The sequence below is a fragment of the Chenopodium album genome, chromosome 9 (genome assembly GCF_948465745.1).
Source record: "Chenopodium album chromosome 9, dcCheAlbu1.1, whole genome shotgun sequence".
NCBI classification, from domain to species: Eukaryota; Viridiplantae; Streptophyta; class Magnoliopsida; order Caryophyllales; family Amaranthaceae; genus Chenopodium; species Chenopodium album.
The window spans coordinates 32744845-32765202 of NC_137842.1; the positions used below are offsets into that span (position 1 = coordinate 32744845).

Here is a 20358-nt window from a genome sequence, read left to right on the forward strand (position 1 = left end):
CTACTTCTTAGGTCTTCTTGTTGATCGTTTCACTGGGGGTGGTAGTATGTCAGGAAGGTTGAATGTAGGCCACTTGGTTTTGTCAGGCATTGGGTGCATATGCTCAGCATAAGTGCTTTTGTATGCCCTCCCTTTGAAATAAGGTGACACAAAATCTATAGCCTGCAACCTTTGGTGGTAAATCACCCTAAGCACATGCTTACATGGGATCCCTGAAAGTTGCCACTTTCCACAACCACAAGTTCCATCCCCAAGTTTAATGGGAAAGTGCACACGTTGATCCCTCACCTCAAACTCATCACCCCCACATGGTGTAGCGTAGCTGAACCTAGACTCATTTGATCTTGTTTGCAAGATCTTAGTAGCATACTCAGTGAGCTCCCCATCTCCCATTGATGTTTCTTTATCAAACCTTGGAGCCATCCTTATCATGCACCATTGCTTGATAGCTGCAAAATAGAAATCAAGATAGAAATTACAGTAAAGAATGGTAGAAATTGCATTAAGAAACAGATTTAACAATAGAGCAAATGCAATTTTAAACCTTCAAGTAGCTTTAACACAGGTAGATCACTGTATGGCTTTGTGCAAGAGTTGAATGATTCCACAAAATTTGTTGTGTTATGGTCACAACAAATTGCTGGCTCAAACTGATGCCTTGACCAAACCTCAGTTGTGTTGTTTAAGTACTCAACATCCTTTGGATTGTAGGCATGAATCTTCTCCATTGCTTTGTTGAAGACATATGGATTGTAAGCATCAGCAGCAACCCAAAAGAGCTTGTAAAAAGTTGTTCCACTAAAACCATTTGTTTTGCAGTTGTTGCACAAGTGTTGACAGCAGATTCTTTTACTGGCTCTAGGAATGTCTCCATAATTGCTGCATCAACTCCCTGCATAGGCATGTAACAAGTGAGAAAGGAGAACTGTGCCCTTTGAAAAAAAAGCACAGCAAATTGAGAGTTACCTTTATCCTGTCAAAGATAAAAGTCCAATCATCTCTGTTGCATCCCTCTTTCTGAAAAAGGCATTTCAAATTCCTCATAAAATAACCCCAAGTCTCAACACAGTACTCTGTGCTTACTATGCCATAAGCAAACACAAAGATCTCATTATTCCCATCAATTTCAATTGCTATTAGCAGAATCCCCTTATAATAACCACTTAGATGGGCCCCATCGATGCCAATGATAGGCTTACACCCTCTCAAAAACCCTCTAACTTGGGCAGCAAAGGAGAAAAAGCATTCCTTGAACCTAGGTTGGACATTTGCAGATAATTGTGTCCATGTCACTAGTGCTTAAATTCCTGGATTGGTCTCTTTCACCATCTAAGCATATCTTGAAAGGAGACTGTATGCCTCTCAAAATCCACCATGAATCATCTCCTTGGAAACTACTTTCACCTTGTAAAACAACCTTTTTTCACATGAATTCTATAGCTTTCCATACAAATTCATTGCAAAGACTATACTGGAATGTCTGGATTGGCTTGAATATCTGACTGCAAATTTCTGCAAAGCCAATCACAGCTAACAACAGGGTTTATCTCAAGCCTGCCACAGGTTGGTTGCTCCCCTGTCAATGTCTTGGTTGCCCAACTTACTTTGTCAGCCATTGTTGAAGCATGAATTCTCCAGTTGCAGCCATCAATAGCACATCTTGCTATAAACCTTTGAGGGTCACTCTTTTCAACAAAGACTCCAAACCCTTCTTGTACACAAAAATCCTTAAAAACTTCAGTGAATGACTCTTTGTCTGCAAAAATCAGCCATGGCTCTAGTTTAATGCTACCAAATTCACAGTTTCTCCAAACCTTGCCATTCTTGTATGTTTTATCCATTGCTTGTATCCCATCAAGGTAATCTTCAAATTGTTTGTCTGGGATGTCATTATACAGGAATTCAAATTGTTCCTCTTCTTCTATGAAGTCCCCAAGATCATCAGCATTATCAAAGTCATCACTCCCAGATTCTATGTAATCTGAATCCTCACTGTCATCATCATCAGATCTACTGTCAACCCTAGCTGGTGACTTCCTAATTCTTCCAGATCTCCTTAAACTGACCCTCTCATTGCTTCCCCCAGCAACCCCTTTCCCACTCTTCTTTTTTGTTCTGAACCCGTGTGGTCTTGACCTACCCACCTTTTTGGATTTCTGAGGCATAGCATTTCTAGTTGGTGGAGGTGGTGGAGGTTCGGATGTTTCTGCTTCAGGTTCAACTGGTGCTTTAGGTGATTGAGGTGGTGGGGTTGTTCTTGGTTCAGGTGAAAGTGGTGGTTCTGGTGTTGGGGTTGTTTATGGTTGAGGGGAGGGTTAGGGTGCTTCAGGTTTTGGGGTTGTTTGTGGTTGAGGGGAGGGTTGGGTTCTTCCAGTTGACCTTTTTTTGGGTGTTGTTTTTTTCCCTTTTTGAGGAGTCCTTTTTTTGCTTGCACTTGAGGATTTGGGCTGGTTCATAGGAGATGTTTGTTGAGGATGTTTAGGTGGAGTGGAAGACTGAGTACTCTGTTCAGGCTCAGGCTGAGATGCCCCTGGGAAAAACCTCATCAGCTCCTTGAGTGTCAGACACTCTAAATACTCCATATCACCACCATCAACATTAGCAACAAGCACCTCAACTGCAACTTTAAAAGGTTGTTGTTCCTCCAACTCTCTCTCAGCCTGGGCCTTTTCCTCCTCCAATATAGCTTTCTCAGCCATGGCCTTAACCCTTCTTTGCCAATTAGCCTCAGCATTCTTAAACACCTACTTAGGACTTTGCTCTTCTTCCAAGAATATTTCTATTGTCTCCTTCCCTTGAAACCACTCCCACATTTAAAGCATGTCCCTATCCCAAGATAACTCCAACTTCCTATTAGTTCTAGGTGGCAATACAAACAAAGTGAAGCATTTGGGAAGGATCACATTTTGTTTCACAGAATCCTCAAACATAAACTCATACAAGTCCATTAGACTTGTTCTTTCAGTATCATCAACCAACACATCAAAGCCATGATCTCTGTAATGGACATCAAGCCACACTCTACTCATCCTATCATCAACAAATTACACATAACATCAACACACATCATTCAAATTCACAACCACATACCAACACATCAGTGATATAACAAAACAACATACTAACACAACATTGACCAAATTGAATTTCAAGCACTTCACAAACCCAAAATTCATATCAATGCAAAATCAATACCCACAAATTACCATCTTTAACATGAATTTTAACAATAAATCACACAGGTCAAGTCAAATAAGCGCATAAAACAGACCATTTCATAAAACCCTAACCCTAACTCAATTTTCGATAATAAATTTAGAATCAAAGCGTGAAATGAAGATCAAAAGTGAAAATAATACCTTGATTGCTATTTCTAGAACCCCGAAAAAAATTTGAACTCAACCGTTTTCCTTTTAGTACCCCGAGTACAATTTACCGATTTTCAAGTTCGCCCAAGTTCAACAAACGATAAAGCGTCAATGTAGTTGTCTTTCGTTCAGGTCTTCGAAGAAACTTCTTCCTTGATTATGGTGTTGCTGAAAGCTCAAAGAACAGGGGAAGGTTTGAGAAGAACAACGAGGGAATTTTTTTATTTTTTATCTAAATTTTAGAAGTCAGAGAGTCAATGCACTTTAGGGCGCCATAAAAGACAATAAGGGCATAGAGGTCATTTCGCGTTAACGGATTGTTAACGTCTAGGCCTCATTAATAGCACGATGTGACATTTCACTATTTGTGAGTGGCATTTGGTGAATTCTGAAAAGTGCGATGGCATTCGGTGAATTTTTAAATTTGTTAGTGGCATTTGGTGAAATTTCCGTTAAAAAAAAAAAGGGAAAATCAAATTCTCCCACATTGATGGGAGAGCTTGTCACTCTCTAGCTCTTCCCTATAAATACCCAACTTGGGGCATTGGGAAGAGCACTTGAGTAAGAGTTGAAAAATTCATCACCATTGTGAAAACCTTTGAACTCATTAATTTCTCGGGTTTTGGTCGGGCCTTGCTAACCCCAAGGCATTGGACCGTGTTTGGTGGTCGAGTTGTGGGTGGACTATCGTTGGAGGCCGTCGTAATTTCGAGGCTTGCTTTCGAAGTAAGATCCCCTTCCGGTGGGGCGAAGCACGCTCCAAAGGTAATCATTTTATCTTATTCTTGTGATTAATTTAATTATGTTTATGGTTTTATTTATTGCGAGTGCGGTCTTGTTTTAAGGTTTGTTTCCGCGGTGAGTCGGACTCACTAAACCCAAGTATGATGAATGATTGAGTACTAAACTTTCGTATGAACAAGTATGATTTTGTTTCTTTTTCTCTATACTAGTCATACTCTCGTAAATTAAATTATTGAAACAACAATTATGCACTAAAATTAATTTTTGAAGTTGAACCCGAAAATGGCTCGAGTATGTAACCTGTTTAATGGCCAAGTTCAGTTGCAAACTTAGTTTCCAAAGGAACAACATTATTTTGATACATTTGAACTTTGTAAGGCTCAAGATCTACGTAAACCATTTGTAGTTTAGGCGATTCTCGAAAGTAGCTCGAATGGCATGAATATCTCAAAAAAAAATATTATATTGGAGCCCCCATGTATCGGGTTATTGCGCATTCTTGCTATTTCGCAAGACTTAGAGCCCCCAATTGGGGGTAAATTCTAATGACTTGCTATTGGTTAGGCCATTCATATGATATTGAGATGGACCTGTGTATATATCCCATTTTTGTTTTTGAAATATTTAGGATAGTGATATGGCTTTTACATTTTAGTTAAAGTAATTTTCAAGAAGGCAAGTTAGTTTTTTGCTTGTTTATAGACCAAAAACAATTGTGTTTAAGGTTTAATAATCTTACCTAATGTCTAAACGTTTATAAAGATCATTGCGGTGATTTTATTTTCAAAGTTGATTTAGAACATCAAATATTTTCTTTGCTCTTATCAATCTTTGATTTTGGTCTTGTAGGTGGTTCGTTTACCATCCCTTAACTAATATTCGCGGGAGAACTAAGCAAGAACAAGTTCAAGTCAAGGAGAAGTCGAATATTAATTCATTCCTTTTGGAAATATTTATATATACATATGTATTATCCAATCTGTTATTGAGAATCTTAAAATTTGTTTTTGAGAAAACAAAAATTCAGAAAGGAAATTTGAATATTATTTTCATTAGAAACATGTTATTTCGAATTAGAATTCAAAAGTGAAAAAAAGGTCCAATGAAAGTTTGTTTTGAAAAGCAACTTTTTCTAGTAGGCAAAAATCATAACCATATTATTTTCAAAACTGGACCCAAAATGGAAAGAAAAGTCTAGCTTGTAATTGAGTGTGACTTTTTTTTTCTAATATTGATGAAGATAAGTTGTAATTTGCAACTTATTTCAACAAAGATATGAAAATGTGAGCAAACTTTCGTATTTCTGATTTTGTTTATGTTTTTCTACTTGTCATCATTGTCATATTTTTCTAATTAAAAGTGAAGTTCTTTCAATAAGTACCGTAGTTTGAAAATGAATGTGTATCAAACCTAGGTTTGGTGAAGTGTTAGAATAATTTTAAAATCATTCGAATCACTTTCTAAAATATGGTCTCATTTTAAAATGAAAGTTAAGGTGAGACTTATATTTTTAATTTGAAGCCCCCAAGTGTAGACTTAGGTAGCTTTTGAAATTCATTTTAATTTGAAGCCCCCAAGTGTAGTCTTAGGTAGCTTTTGGAATTCATGTATACATATGTTATGGGATGTTTCTCATGTTTATTTAAGTGTACTCTCTAATCTCATGTTTTTTTTGGCAAAGGATATGGAAAACATCGAATTTAGTTTGATACGCTTGCCTTACTAACATGATGTAATCAATCCAATGGCTATCAAATCATCCAAATCATTTGAAATTTTTTTATATGATCTTTTAATCATTACTCAACACTTTATGCATGTTATATATTGGCCAGACTACTTAATAGTAGGTTCATATGTGCAATAGCCTAAGATTGGCCATATTTTCATGGAATGATGATTTTGGTGTATGGTTATGGTCTACCTCAAGGAGGGCCTTTCCAAGGTCGTAGCGTGTCTAGGCTTGGGGTTATGAACAATGTATAGGCTCAAGTATACTCCCAAAATCCTTTACTTTGGTGCTTATCAAATTAGAACCTTTCTGCTTTGTGTGACAACTCCTACATTAGGTGTCTTTTCCTTGTCATCTCTCCTTTATTATTTTTTTTTTGACAAGTTATGTTTTGGGTTTAGAACGGTTTTTTTCTTTTTTCTTTTGCATTTGTTCTTTCCTTTTGGTTTAGACTAACTTTCTGTCCCCCTCTTAGGCTCAACTGACGAGGCTCAAAAGGGCTGCCAAAAGATGGATTATATCTAGAGTTAAGAACATAGGATTATATTTATGGAGTTTCAGGTTGCCTCCTGTGTTGGTGAAATCATCATATCCTCTCTTTGTGGGCCAAAGATGGGCCTCTTTTCATTCGATAAATCTAGTAAGCCAAAGCTTATCAAGATTCTTAAGATGTTGAGTATGTATGCCTTTTGATACTGCCTGTTTGTATGTATACATTTTATTTAAGTCAAGTCAATAACATTAAAGAGATTGAAAAGAGAACAAGATAGACGTACTTGAAAATATAATTTTTATTCATTAATTAATGAGAGTACAGTAGATTCGACAGCATGAATCTCCTAGTATTGAATTGTTGACAACTTCTTGAGATTGCTAAGGTGCTACATCCCCTAAAAAACAAAGGAAAGAAACAAAACAAGACCTAAGGTGCTACATCTTGAATTTTTGACAACTTCTTGAGATTGCATGTTCTTGAAATTCTCTCTAAAAATCAAGTCCGTCTATGTGATTCATGGTTTTATCAAGTCCCTTTCAATTAGTGTTCCCAAAGTATAGACTTTTTGAAATGTGTCTAAACCAAGGTATTGTAAATGGCATTTGTATGTTGGAGACATATTGTCTATGAACTTTGGGACAAGTTCACGATCCGGAGGTCTTTTTGGAATAAGAGCAACCTTTAATCGCCACCTGGAAAGGAATTCAATGAAGCCTTCTTCTTCCCCTTGCTTAAGCAGTTCAAGATCGCACAAGGTAGTTTTGAGCTCGATATTATCTCCATATTAAGTAAAAAACGCTTTTACAACATCACTCCAAGTGGAAGTTTTTTTTTGCATCGAGGTTATAAAACCATGATCTAGCAGTTGGTTCCAATGAAAGAGGAAAAGTACATGCATATAGGCTTGGCTCAACCCCTTTCAATGCCATAATTCCAATAAAGCTCATTAAGTGAGTCCTAGGATTTTCTATAACCTTAAAGGTTGGAAAATCCGTAGTCAAGAACTTTTCTAGGAGAGTTTTGCCACTAGGTTGTGGTGCAATCTCATAATTGAAGTACTTATTCCCTGAGTTAGCTCGAAGGACAAGTTTCTCCAAGGCCTTTACTCTTTCGGCTCTTGCTTTTTCTTGCAGAATGTTCTTTTTTTCTTTTATTTTCTGCTTTTATTTTAGCCTTTTCTGCTTTTTTTATGAGCCTTCATTTGGGCTTCTTCTTCTCGTAGGGTCTTTAGGTTTTTGAGTTCCTCTCTAAGTTTTTCCAATGCTGCTTTGTCACCCATGATTGGACTAGTATGCGAATGTGGAAGATGATCTAGTAATGTGTGTCACAAGAGATTGAGCGCGTTCACTTAAACCTTTTCTGCCAAGCATTCAAACAATGAAACAAAGTCAAAATGATTGTTTTATTTCTTTTTTTTTTAATCCTTGTAATACGAATTCACTTTAAGCAAGTTTGTTGATGAAGAATGTCAGAAAATTCACGAACAATCATTAATGGAATGTCATGATTTGTGTTGACTTCAACAAAGTAATCATGTAAGGATTTTACTTTAAATGAATTGTCTTCGAAAAAGGTAGAAGAGAAAGAAAAAAAGGTTGAATTGAAAATGCTCATAAATTTTAGGAATATTAATCAACCAAAATATACTCCTTAAAATGATCAAATATACTATGGTATTAGTTGATCACTTAGATTGCAATAGAGATCTATATCATTTTTTTTTTCAATTATGATTCTTATATTGTTCATCTTTAAAGAATAATATATTACTTATTTGTTTAAAAAGAATGATGACCTCCGAATGTAAAATCCAAGAAATAATTAAATCATTTTCTTGGTTTTATGATTCATTATCTTCTCTCTCTCTCTCTTTTTTTTTTTTTAGAATAATATTTTTTTTGTATCATACTCTGTTTTTTTTTTTATTATTTTTAAGAACGACATTTTTTTTTTTTTTTTTTTGTTCTATTTCTCTGTTTTTTTTTTATTTTTTTTGTGTGAGGAAATCAACCCAAGTAAAGTTCTTAGGATTTTCCTTTTAAACCTAGAAGAGGTAAATAAATTATACTCTTAAATCAAGGTTGACCAATTACAACTGAAAAAATGATGAACACGAAAATAAGCACGTTTAAGAATAAACATATTGATGACGTCTTATTAAGAGATGTGAACTTCTAATGACGAACCTCATAAAAAGTAATCTCATTAGCTTGATTATAAATTACGTAAACGAATCATCATAATCAAAAATAGTATCGCGTGCAATTTTTCGTCTTGCGCTAAGGCGGAAAGTGCAACTTTAAGAGTAACATCTGCCACTTGATTTTTAATTTTTAATTTTTTTGTTTGCAAAAACGCAATAAGAACGATAAAAAACATTGTATGAATTTTTTATTTTTTTTACGAAAACGCAAAACGGACAATAAAAACATTTTATTTTGTGAATATGCAAAAAGAACAGTAAAAAAAAACATGTTTTTGGATTTTTCGAAAAAAAAATGATCATAGTAAAAGTTAGACAACGTTGTTAGCCAAAGAGATATTTTTAGCACCTATTTAACGATTAACCTTGAAGCGGTAGTATCGTTTTCTCCATATGATATTGCTCGTAACGAGTCAAAGTCGACGTTGAACAGTGGGTGCGCGCAAGACACAGTGTTGCGCGGAGGTGCCGCGCGCAACTTTTGAACTTGCGCTAGGAGGGCGCTCAAAAGTTTGATAGTTGCGCATGCCACCTGGTAGGTTTGACAATTTTTTAATTTTTTTTTGCGAAAAAGCAAAAAAAAAAAAAAAACAATAATAATTTTTTATTTTATTTTTATTTTTTTGTCAAACCATAAGTTTTGTGAATTTTTTTATTTATTATAGTTATAGGTCGTCGTCGAGCCTACCAAAGATAAAGTCCTATCTTGGTCTCACTAGCTAATAGCAAGGGTTAGAAAGGGTCGAACCCAAGAGAGGCGAAAAATCAACCACCGAGATACTACCGTTTAAACAAACTAAATGAAGTCGAAATTGGTTTGGTTTTATGTAGCATGTACTAATTCAAATCAACTAATACTAAGTGGTGATTAACAATATTTAAATAATTCTAGGGCTTGGGATATACCACTCAACTTCGTCACAAATCACAATTAGCAAGTAGAAAACAATGGTAATTTAAGGGGATAATATAGGGGAAGTCATCTAAAGCACCCAACGACTCTCTCAAGCTAGAGGGATTACTCGAATCATGAATACAACCTAATCTCGTGGTTACAAAGCATAAAACAAGTATTAAAGCATAATCACGATGAAAAAAACATTCCCTTGACTGGAAATTCCTATTCTCATGGCATTTCAAGTCAATTAAGCATAAGAGAGTTAACTCAAGTTCATCTCTCGATCCTTTGTTGAGAAAGCTTAGATAATAGTTCTAGCAATGGCCATATACAAGAACTAAGTAATTAAACCACCTAAGCTCAACTAATTAACACCCATCAATGACCAAATTAACACATGCAACAAGTAATTAGTGACTACATTTAGGGTTTTACCCAAACCCTAGAAAATTAGACTACTCACAATCCATGGAGATTAAAGCAATTAAGGATTTCAAGTAATTCATGAACAAGAATTAACTAAAGATTAAGCTAAATAACAATTTAAGCATACAAGAATTAAGCAAGATAATTAATAATGAAAGCAATTAAAATGGAAGAGAAGAGTGGGAAAATGTTACTAGAAGCTTCAACTTGAATAACAATGGTGGAACTTGTCTTCTACAATGATTGAGATTGAAATTTCCAAGCTATTAATTAAAATCTAAATAGTGATTTGAGAATATTGGTGTTCTAAAATTACATATTAAGAGAAGGCACTCCAAACTTGGATCCCCCGTACAAAATGAGCTAAGAAGAGTATTTATATGATCCCCAAATAAAAAGGACAAAGAAAACAAGAGTCAGGCTCGTCTACAGGTCGGCACGGACGTGCCAAAGGTTAAACGGACGTGCAGACCTGTTAAAATACGAGTAGTAGCTACTGCCTGACCTTGCACGGACGTGCTTCATTTGGCACGGATGTGCAGTGACTTGCACGGACGTGCCACTTATTGGCATGGACGTGCAGACCTTTTCTAGCGAAACTGCTTATTTTTAAAGGGTCATAACTTCTTCTTTACTCATCGGAATAAGGCATGTGACCAATCGTTGTAAAGTTCTTGAGATAAACTTTAATATCCAATTTGAATCACTTCAAAATGTTGAGTGGAACAAAAGTTATGGTCAATTGAAGTTGACCATAGTGCAAAAATCCTTCCAAAACATTCCAAAAGCTTTTCAATTCTCTTTAAGGCACTCATCTTTCTTCCTCCATTGCTCTATCAACCTAGCTTTCCCTTCTCCTTGTTCACTCATGCTTGATCACGTCCATATATAGTGCTAAAAATAGCTACATTACATCAAAAACACAAACAACCCGTGAAGCATGGATGATACAAAATTTGTATAAAAATAGGATAAATAATGAACTTTGATGTCGAATAATTAAGAAAACAAGGTTCAAAAGTACCCTAAAATCATACCAAATAACAAGTTATCAAATCCCCCAAAGATAAGCTTTTGCTAGTCCTCTAGCCAAACAAACATGTCAAATCAAGAAGGAAGATAACTTGCTAATGATCAATACAAGGAGTGGTAATAAAGAGGAAACACAAAAACACAAATCCGCATGGTAACAACCATAAGCACTTTTAGCACAAGTGAAAAGAAATTTAAACCCCTAAGTCGCCTAAGAGGACGAGTTTTTATCTCGTGAGGGTTTCCATTGAGCTTAACCCACAACTCACACAAACCACAACACATCATAAAAAAATCATGCATACAATTTCAATGTTTTTTTTTCTGCCCAAGTCAACTCATCGGGATATGAGACACAAGCAAGACAAGTGAGCAACTTTCAAGAATTACTAATCATACAAATGTACACATGAGTTGGGGGTAACAAGGAAAACTAAGCAAGGTTGCACTAGGATACTTCTTTAGACCTTTTACTAGTTCATTAGAGCACATCTAGATATTCCAAAGTTGCAACAAGCCCTTTTTCGGTTATAAAATCTCAAAATACAAGTCCACCTCTAAAAATTCACTCTCAATTCCCTTTAACTACACTATAACTTGGCAATTTACACAAGAAATGTCAAAATAGACAAAGTGTGGGAGGCGTCCACAAGTTGACCTCTAAATACGAAAAAGTGAAAATTTTGGAGGAGTTTTTTATCTCCCTTTTTTTTTCTATTTTTTTTCTTTTGATTTCTCTTTTTCTTTTTCTTTTTTTTTTTTTACATTCATTGCCCTCGCCTCTTTTAACTTTGAGCGGCTCTTTCTTTTATTCGAGGCATGTGGCTTATTATGCCACTTATTACACAAGATACAAATAGATACAATTTCTTAATAGAGTTTCATTAATTTGGGGAGGAGGGGAGGAACATCAAGGGCACAAGGGACCGCAATTCAATTCAAACATATCCTACTTTGGGCAAATCTGACAATATCCTATGCTAGACGTGCAATTGAGAATTCATCGGTTTTCATTTCTTATACTCTAATGCAATCAAGATTAATAAGCCTCTAAATGACCCCAACTCTAGCATACACCCTTTTAAAAGAACTTTTACTCATCACTCAAGAGTCAAGCAAGCAAATCATATAAGCATCGTCATTTGAGTCTCACCCTTGGGCATTTTTTCATTTTTTTTTTGTTCATTTTTTTTACTACTAGAAAGCAAGAATATTTACAATGTTAAGTTCAGCTAAACATAAAAATAAAACATAAATATACATCTAAATAAGGAGAGAAGAGAAGTATTCACACATGATTAGAAGTTTTGATTTAAGGGCTTTGGATTAAAAAGGGAAAGGAAACAACCAAAACAAACACAACAAAAACAAACCAACATGCCAAGAAGGAATCCAAATGACTCCCCCTCCCCCCAAGCTATCATAAACATTGTCCTCAATGTTAAGCAATAAAAGCACATAAAAAGGGGGAGAAAGAAGACTAACTCAAGGATCGGGCCTTCTTTGAAGCTTTAACCTCCTTGGTACCTTTGTTCTTGTTGGTTTTTGTTGGAAGACTTTAATTTCTCTTTTTGTTGTTGTTGTTGTTTTTTTTTTTTTTAACAACTTAATCCATACAAAAAAATACTCGGGTTGCCTCCCGAAAGCGCTTCTTTAACGTCACTAGCTTGACGACATTGCGCTATCCACAATTAGGGAGGGTCAAGACACACCTTTTTGACCCATCTCATTGTTCCCACACACTTGCCATTTTCCAAAGGCAAAACAATCACATTGCTATCATCACTAGAAATGCAACCAAATAATTTCTCCATCAACTTGATCTTGTTTCTTTTTTTCTTCTTGACCCTCTTTTGCTTTTTCACCTCCGAAGCATGAGTCAATTCTTGTGGCTCCTCCATGTTTTCTTTCAAAGTACTAGCCAAAACATCGATCCGATGAACTTGTTTCATTATGGGCTCACTTGAAATTTCCGGAAATGAGAAGAAAACATTTTCATACCAAACATGCAAGCTAAGTAGTCCTTTTTTCATATCAATGTTAACACCCGCTGTTTTCAAAAAGGGCCTACCTAATATGAAAGGTACTTTGGAATCCTCATCCATCTCCATGATTACAAAATTGCATTTCACAAGAGCTTTCCCCACTTGAATTGGGATGTCCTTTAAGACTCCTAATGGGATTCTAACCGAGTGGTCGGCTAGTTGGATTGACATTTTGGTGGGACATATCTCCCCAAGATTCAACATTGTAGCCATAGAGAGAGGAATAAGGCTAACACTAGCCCCAAGGTCACACAACGCATTTGTTGATTCAAGATCCCCAACCTTCACCGATAAAGCAAAACTACTGGGGTCACCAAACTTCTCGGGAACCTCATTTTTAGGAATATCACTTATCTGCGTTAGAAGGGAGATAAAATCACTCTCCTTAAGCCTACTCTTTTTATAAAGAAAATCTTTCAAAAACTTTGCATATGTAGGCATTTGTGATAAAGCAGAATAAGTGGAATGTTTGATTGAAGTCCTTTCATTTCATCAAGGAACTTAGAAAGTTTCTCATTTAGCTTCTTTTTTATCATTCGATGAGGGAATGGGATACGAGGCTCATATGCTTTCAATGGAGCTTTGCTTTGCACTTCTCCCTCGTCTCTCTTTGAGGCACCCTCATCACTCAATTTTAAGATTCCTCTTGCTTCCTCACTCACTTCATTTTCAAACTCACTTTCATCTACCCAACAATCTCCCTCACCTCCTTTTTTGGTGACCTCTTCTCTCATAATTGGAGCTTCATACCCTCCTTCCAAAATCAAGGTGATTGATTTCGCATGCTCTTTTGGATTCATTACCGTTGTGCTTGGAAATTGACCACCGGGGTTAGAAGGGCATCCAACTTGATGAGCAATTTGAGATAATTGACTTTCAATCATCTTATTGTGTGTTTGTAGTTGTTGAATTGAGCTACTAACTTCCCCATTGATCTTGATTTGTTGGGTCATGAAGGTTTCCAAAACGGATTCAATGTTGGATTTTTTAGGAGGAGGGGCTTGATTGTATTAGGTTCTTTGTTGGACATTGTCTCTTGGGTTTTGGGTGGCGATAGGGAGCTTGTTGTTGTGAATGGGGTTGATTGATATTGTTTTGAAGAGGAGGAGCTTGGTTATAATTGTTTTGAGGAGGGGGAGCTTGGTTGGGTTGTTTCCACCCAAAATTTGGATGTTGTTTCCAACCTTGGTTATAGGTTTGAGAGTAAGGATCATTTGTTCCAATAGAAGCCACATGCTCCGTTGTTGTAGAGTTGCAATAGGATGCCATGTGATTGTTTCCTCCACAAGTCTCCCAAGAAATGACTTGCGAGGAGGAGCTACCGGGCACATTGTTCACTTGATCTAGCTTTCGAGCTAACACATCAACCTTTGAAGCAATAAGATCTATTGCCTCGAGATCATGCTTGCCGCCCTTCTTAGGATGAATTTGTCTTTTGTCACCCCCATAAGCATAATGCTTGGCAACTTCTTCAATCATTTTGTAGGCCTCGTCAAATGATAGGTTTTTAAAGCTACCACCGGCCCCGGAATGAAGGTTGGCCCTCGAGGGAGGAGTAAGACCATCATAGAAGCTTTGCACTATGATCCATGAGGTGAAACCGTGGTGAGGGCATGCTCTAGTGTAATCCTTGAACCGCTCCCATGCTTTACAAAAAGTTTCATCAACCTCTTGGTTGAAGTTGGTAATTTTCCGTCTTAATTCGGCGGTTTTCTCGGGAGGGCAATACTTCCCAAGAAAAGCTCTAGTCACTTCATCCCAAGTAGTTAACGATGCCTCTTCAGCCGTCCTCAACCAATGCTTTGCTTTATCACGGAGGGAGAATTGAAACATGTGCATCCGAATAAACTCTTCCGAAATATTATTTTGCTTGATAGTTGTGCACAATTCAAGAAAGTTGTCTAAATGAGCAAAAGTACACTCATAAGGACTACCCCCAAATTGATCACTTTGAATCATACGGATGAGTTGAGGTGAAAACTCAAAATTGTTTGCATTTGTGGTGGGGAGATGTATGCCACTCCGAAGTGTGAAGGCATTGGGGTGATTATAGTCTCGTAGTAAAGGTGGAGGAGGATTGTTATCACCCATGATATATTCGTTGTTGGATTGAAAAACCTCTTCCGGATCGGAATCCAAATATACAATAGAGAACTCGGGTGTGCCTTGCAAAAGTCTCCTCACGTTCCTCAAGGTCTTGTTCAACTCTAAATCCACGGGAATAAGCGGTGATTGCTTACTCTTTCGTGTCATGCAAATTCAAACAAAGCTAAGAAAGAAGTTAGCAATGACTATCATAAGTTAAAATCACAAATAAACAAAAATAGATAAGAAAGATATGATACATATACACACATTTAGTCTCATTCAACTATAATAAATTCAATGTGACTTTGCCTCCCCGGCAACGGCGCCAAGTTTTGATAGGCCGTCGTCGAGCCTACCAAAGATAATGTCCTATCTTGGTCTCACTAGTTAATAGCAAGGGTAAGAAAGGGTCGAACCCAAGAGAGGAGAAGAATCAACCACCGACATACTACCGTTTAAACAAACTAAATGAAGTCGAAATTGGTTTGGTTTTATGTAGCATGTACTAATTCAAATCAACTAATACTAAGTGGTGATTAACAATATTTAAATAATTCTAGGGCTTGGGATATACCACTCAACTTCGTCACAAATCACAATTAGCAAGTAGCAAACAATGGTAATTTAAGGGGATAATATAGGGGAAGTCATCTAAAGCACCCAACTACTCTCTCAAGCTAGAGGGATTACTCGAATCATAAATACAACCTACTCTCGTGGTTACAAAGTATAAAACAAGTATTAAAGCATAATTACGATGACAAAAACATTCCCTTGACTGGAAATTCCTATTCTCATGGCATTTCAAGAAAATTAAGCATAAGGGAGCTAACTCAAGTTCATCTCTCGATCCCTCGTTGAGAAAGCTTAGATAATAGTTCTAGCAATGGCCATATACAAGAACTAAGCAATTAAACCACTTAAGCTCACCTAATTAACACCCATCAATGACCAAATTAACACATGCAACAAGTAATTAGTGACTACATTGAGGGTTTTACCCAAACCCTAGAAAATTAGACTACTCACAATCCATGGAGATTAAAGCAATTAAGGATTTCAAGTAACTCATGAACAATAATTAAATAAAGATTAAGCTAAATAACAATCTAAGCATACAAGAATTATGCAAGATAATTAACAATCAAAGCAATTAAAATGGAAGAGAAGAGTGAGAAAATGTTACTAGAAGCTTCAACTTGAATAACAATGGTGGAACTTGTCTTCTACAATGATTGAGATTGAAATTTCCAAGCTATTAATTAAAATCTAACTAATGATTTGAGAATATTTGTGTTCTAAAATTACAAATTAAGAGAAGGCACTCCAAACTTGGATCCCCCGTACAAAATGAGCTAAGAAGAGTATTTATATGACCTCCAAATAAAAATGACGGAGAAAACAAGAGTCGGGCTCGTCTACAGGTCGGCACGGACGTGCCAAAGGTTGCACGGACGTGCAGACCTGTTAAAATACGAGCAGTAGCTACTGTCTGACCTTGAACGGACGTGCTTCATTTGGCACGGGCGTGCAGTGACTTTCACGGACGTGCCACTTATTGGCACGGACGTGCAAACCTTTTCTGGCGAAACAACTTTTTTTTGGAAGGTCATAACTTCTTCGTTACTCATCGGAATAAGGCATGTGACCAGTCGTTGGAAAGCTCTTGAGATGAAATTTAATATACAATTTTAATAAATTCAAAATGTTTAGTGGAACAAAAGTTATGGTCAGTTGAAGTTTACCTTAGTGCAAAAATCCTTCCAAAACTTTCCAAAAGCTTTTCATTTCTTTTTAAGGCACTCATCCTTCTTCCTCCATTGCTCTATCAACCTATCTTTCCCTTCTCCTTGTTCACTCATTCTTGATCACGTCCATATATAGTGCTAAAAATAGCTACATTACATCAAAAACACAAACAACCCGTGAAGCATGGATGATACAAAATTTGTATAAAAATAGGATAAATAATGAACTTTGATGTCGATTAATCACGAAAACAAGGTTCAAAAGTACCCTAAAATCATACCAAATAACAAGTTATCATATATCTCTATGTAACAGGTTGGAATTAGTTAGATTAGAAACGAAGCACATATTCATGTAGTCACATAAGCACATAAAAGGAACCGTCAAAGCATACAATGCCATTCTAAGGTCAAGGCTTGGGTGTCCAAAGGTACCATATATTAAGAAACGATGCACAAATCAATCACTTAACATGTTGACTCATGACATCGCCTTCTCAACATTTTGTTGACGATATGGATGGGATGATTGTTATTGATTTCGGGATAGAAGCCTAGTGTTGGCAGCCCCTAATCAATGAGAAAATCCCCAATGGTTAAAGTGTTCTATGCTTATGCATTTTGCGTTTGAGTCTCGCTCTCTAACAAGAGATTATCCAAGTTAGTTCTTGTTACAATCCATAGGCAACCTAGTGTTGGAAACCTTGAACCATACCTACGAACTAATCTTGTAACCTCTAAGTCCCCAGTAGAGTCACCAATTTAAGGAGGGTGATCCCATCGTAGGGGGTCCTTCCTTAGATGCTAATGGCCACTTAAAATACTAGGACTTTACACTTGTTAGGGTGTAGTAGGATTTGAATTCCTGACTGTTTAGGAGACTTTGAATTAGAAATTATACTCTCATCACGCTTTTGTCGCCAATATGTTTTAGGAAAACACATAAACCTCGTTCATGCATTTCCTCCATGTGGGGTTCATGGAATAATTAGAAAAAGTTATAAGTTTACCCATGCCCAAATTGGTCTATATAAACTAGAAATGAGTTCGGGAGCGAGGGTACTAAAACAACGTTCCCTTTAGAAAGGAATCGCTATTCTAGCCCTAGTACGACCTCTACTAGCTCTTCCTTTTTCACAATTTCATTACAAAACAATATATGCAATGTGATACCTAAAGACTTAGTTAGTTGATTTTATTTACAAGCATTAACCACGTAGGAATTACATGTAAAAGTCGTTATTCTTATTTAATAATATTCATGAAAGAACAATAAATAAACAAGATCCGCCTTGTCTTAAGTGACAAAATAATAATTAATTATTCAAATTCTAGTCTTGATTAACGAAAGAGTACTATGTAAATTAATTAATTAAAATTTTGTTTAAAGTGATCAAACAACACTAATTAATCAATTAAAGTTATTTAAACAACAAAAGAAAAGTGATTTATCTAATTGCTCAGGAAACTAACCGTTCTTCTTTTATGTTAAATCTCCGTTTAATTTGTTTATGGACTTTATTTCTTTTTTGTACCTCTAAGGACTTAAATGCATTCGATTAGGGTTTGAAAGTATTCGGGAAGAGAGAAGAAAAGGTAGTATGACAGTAAGAGAAGTTGAGAGATTAGGGTTTTAAGAATACTAGGGTTTTAATTAAGAATTTTCGGTCCCCGTAATGCTGAACGAAGACCCCTATTTATAGGCGTAGGCATCTAGGTTTAGGTTTTTGGAGCCACGCCGTCAGGTGGCGCGCACAACTCTTTGAGTCGCGCTGGATGCCGCGCGCATCTCAATGAGTCGTGCGCGGCAGGCGCTCAACTGATTGAGTTGCGCTGGTTTGCGGTTTGCCTTATACAAAAACGCGTTTTTAAAACATCCATAAAATTTTATTGCAAAGTCAGATTAAGGCGTGTGAGATATCATTAAAAATATATGAATATCTACTTTCCAATGCTTTTGGAATTAGGTTAAAATATGTTATTGATCAAAAGTTATGGTTGTTAGAGTGCAAGGGTGTCGGTTTTAGGGCTCGGTTTAGTGTTTTGATCATAACTTCTTCGTTTTGGCACGGAATTGGGATTATAATATATCGTTGGAAAGCTATTTGAAAGGGATATCCATTTATATAGGCCTTGAATGAGAATTTGATAGTTGTTTAATCTGTTTGGCTCGGTTTTTCAACAATGTAGGTTCCATTGGTTCCAATCATTGGATTTGACGCATTTGGGTCCGTTATTAATCAAGTTTAAAGATGTATGAACTCGTTATAGGCTTAATTAGTAATAAAACAATGCTCTAAGATAACTTGGTCTAAAATATGGGTTTTAAATTACTTCATAATTCTTTTCTTAGTCCATAAACATTTCAACTTTGATCTAACATGCAGAACAGATTTTTGTGACAACATCGCACTTCCTTTCGGGACAAGAGGCCAAAAGTAGGTGTCTACACCATCCAAAGGTCTCATTAGCCCTAATCCAAAGGGCTCATTAGCCCAAAGGGGCACCAATCATATATCGCCCCCTCCCCAAAGGGGCTCGACCGCCCCAAGAGGCGTCAAACATAACAATAAATACAAGTATACATAAGTTAGCCATAACAATTTGTTTCTTCATTGATGTTTCTTCAAAGACATAAGTCTACGTGTTTCTTTACAGACACTTGTCACCCATATGGCTTTTTGAAAGCATCAATTATATCATCTACAATCAAAGGAGCTCATTGTAGGGTGATCTGAGCACGTACCAATCCAAGACTTGCCTAATAATGAGACCGTAATCAGAAAAATTGCATTTTCAACATGCTTGAGGCCTTTTTTTCGCAATTTCAATGGGCCGAATGCATCAAAGTTTTCCATGATCGACTATCTAGAAGGGGCTCATTAACCCTAAGGGGTGTCATACACATCATCACCCATCCAAGAGGCTCATTAGCCCTAAGGAGCGTCAGTCTCATAATCACCCATCCATGGGGCTCATTAGCCCTAAGGGCCGTGAGACACATCATCGCCCACCCAAGGGGCTCATTAGCCCTAAGGGGCGTCAGGCACATCATCGTCCATCAAAGGGGCTTGAAGAAGATATTCTCCAACTACCTTCCGGATGTACTTCTCAAGGCTCTAGAAGATGTGGTCAATTTGAGGGTAACAAAGAGCGATAAGGGCAACTATGATGGACTCGTGGAAGAAGTGACTAGGTCATTTTCTTACATGAGGATCAAGCCACCGCAAGATGGGTGTCTCCGCAAAGAAAGGCAAGAAGTATGGGATAGGGTCTATAGTGGAAGACTTAGACCATGGATTCCACTTCAAGCCCATGTGCAAAAGATGACGAGGTTATTTAAACATCTGGAACTAATTGGTAAACCGGTGGAGGACGAGCAAGCGACACATATGATTTTAAGCTCACTCCACTTGGGATATGTTGCAATAAAGATGCAACTTACCAAAAATCGAAACAAACTATCCTACAAGGAAGTTGTCTAAGAGCTCCATAAAACCTATTCTTGCAAGGCAGCTAAGTTTGCTCTAAGGCCTAAGAAGAAGGAGTTCAAAAACAAGGCTAAGATGCGCTGCTTC

The 20358-nt window shown here is 36.8% G+C and overlaps 1 protein-coding gene and 1 non-coding gene across 2 annotated transcripts; one reads left to right on the forward strand and one right to left on the reverse strand.

The window, feature by feature from the left end:
• LOC145557592 (uncharacterized) lies at nucleotides 1-1376 on the reverse strand. The gene is made up of 5 exons (XM_081618764.1): nucleotides 1327-1376; nucleotides 967-1255; nucleotides 806-892; nucleotides 545-719; nucleotides 1-449 (listed from the first exon to the last, which is right to left on the reverse strand). Exons 1-5 carry the CDS (start codon nucleotides 1374-1376, stop codon nucleotides 1-3), a joined length of 1050 nt encoding a protein of 349 aa, XP_081474890.1.
• A 13165-nt stretch (nucleotides 1377-14541) lies between these two features.
• LOC145560885 (small nucleolar RNA R71) lies at nucleotides 14542-14648 on the forward strand. Its single transcript, XR_014093481.1, has one exon. It is a non-coding gene; the product is annotated as a small nucleolar RNA R71 (small nucleolar RNA).
• The last annotated feature ends 5710 nt before the right edge of the window (nucleotides 14649-20358 follow it).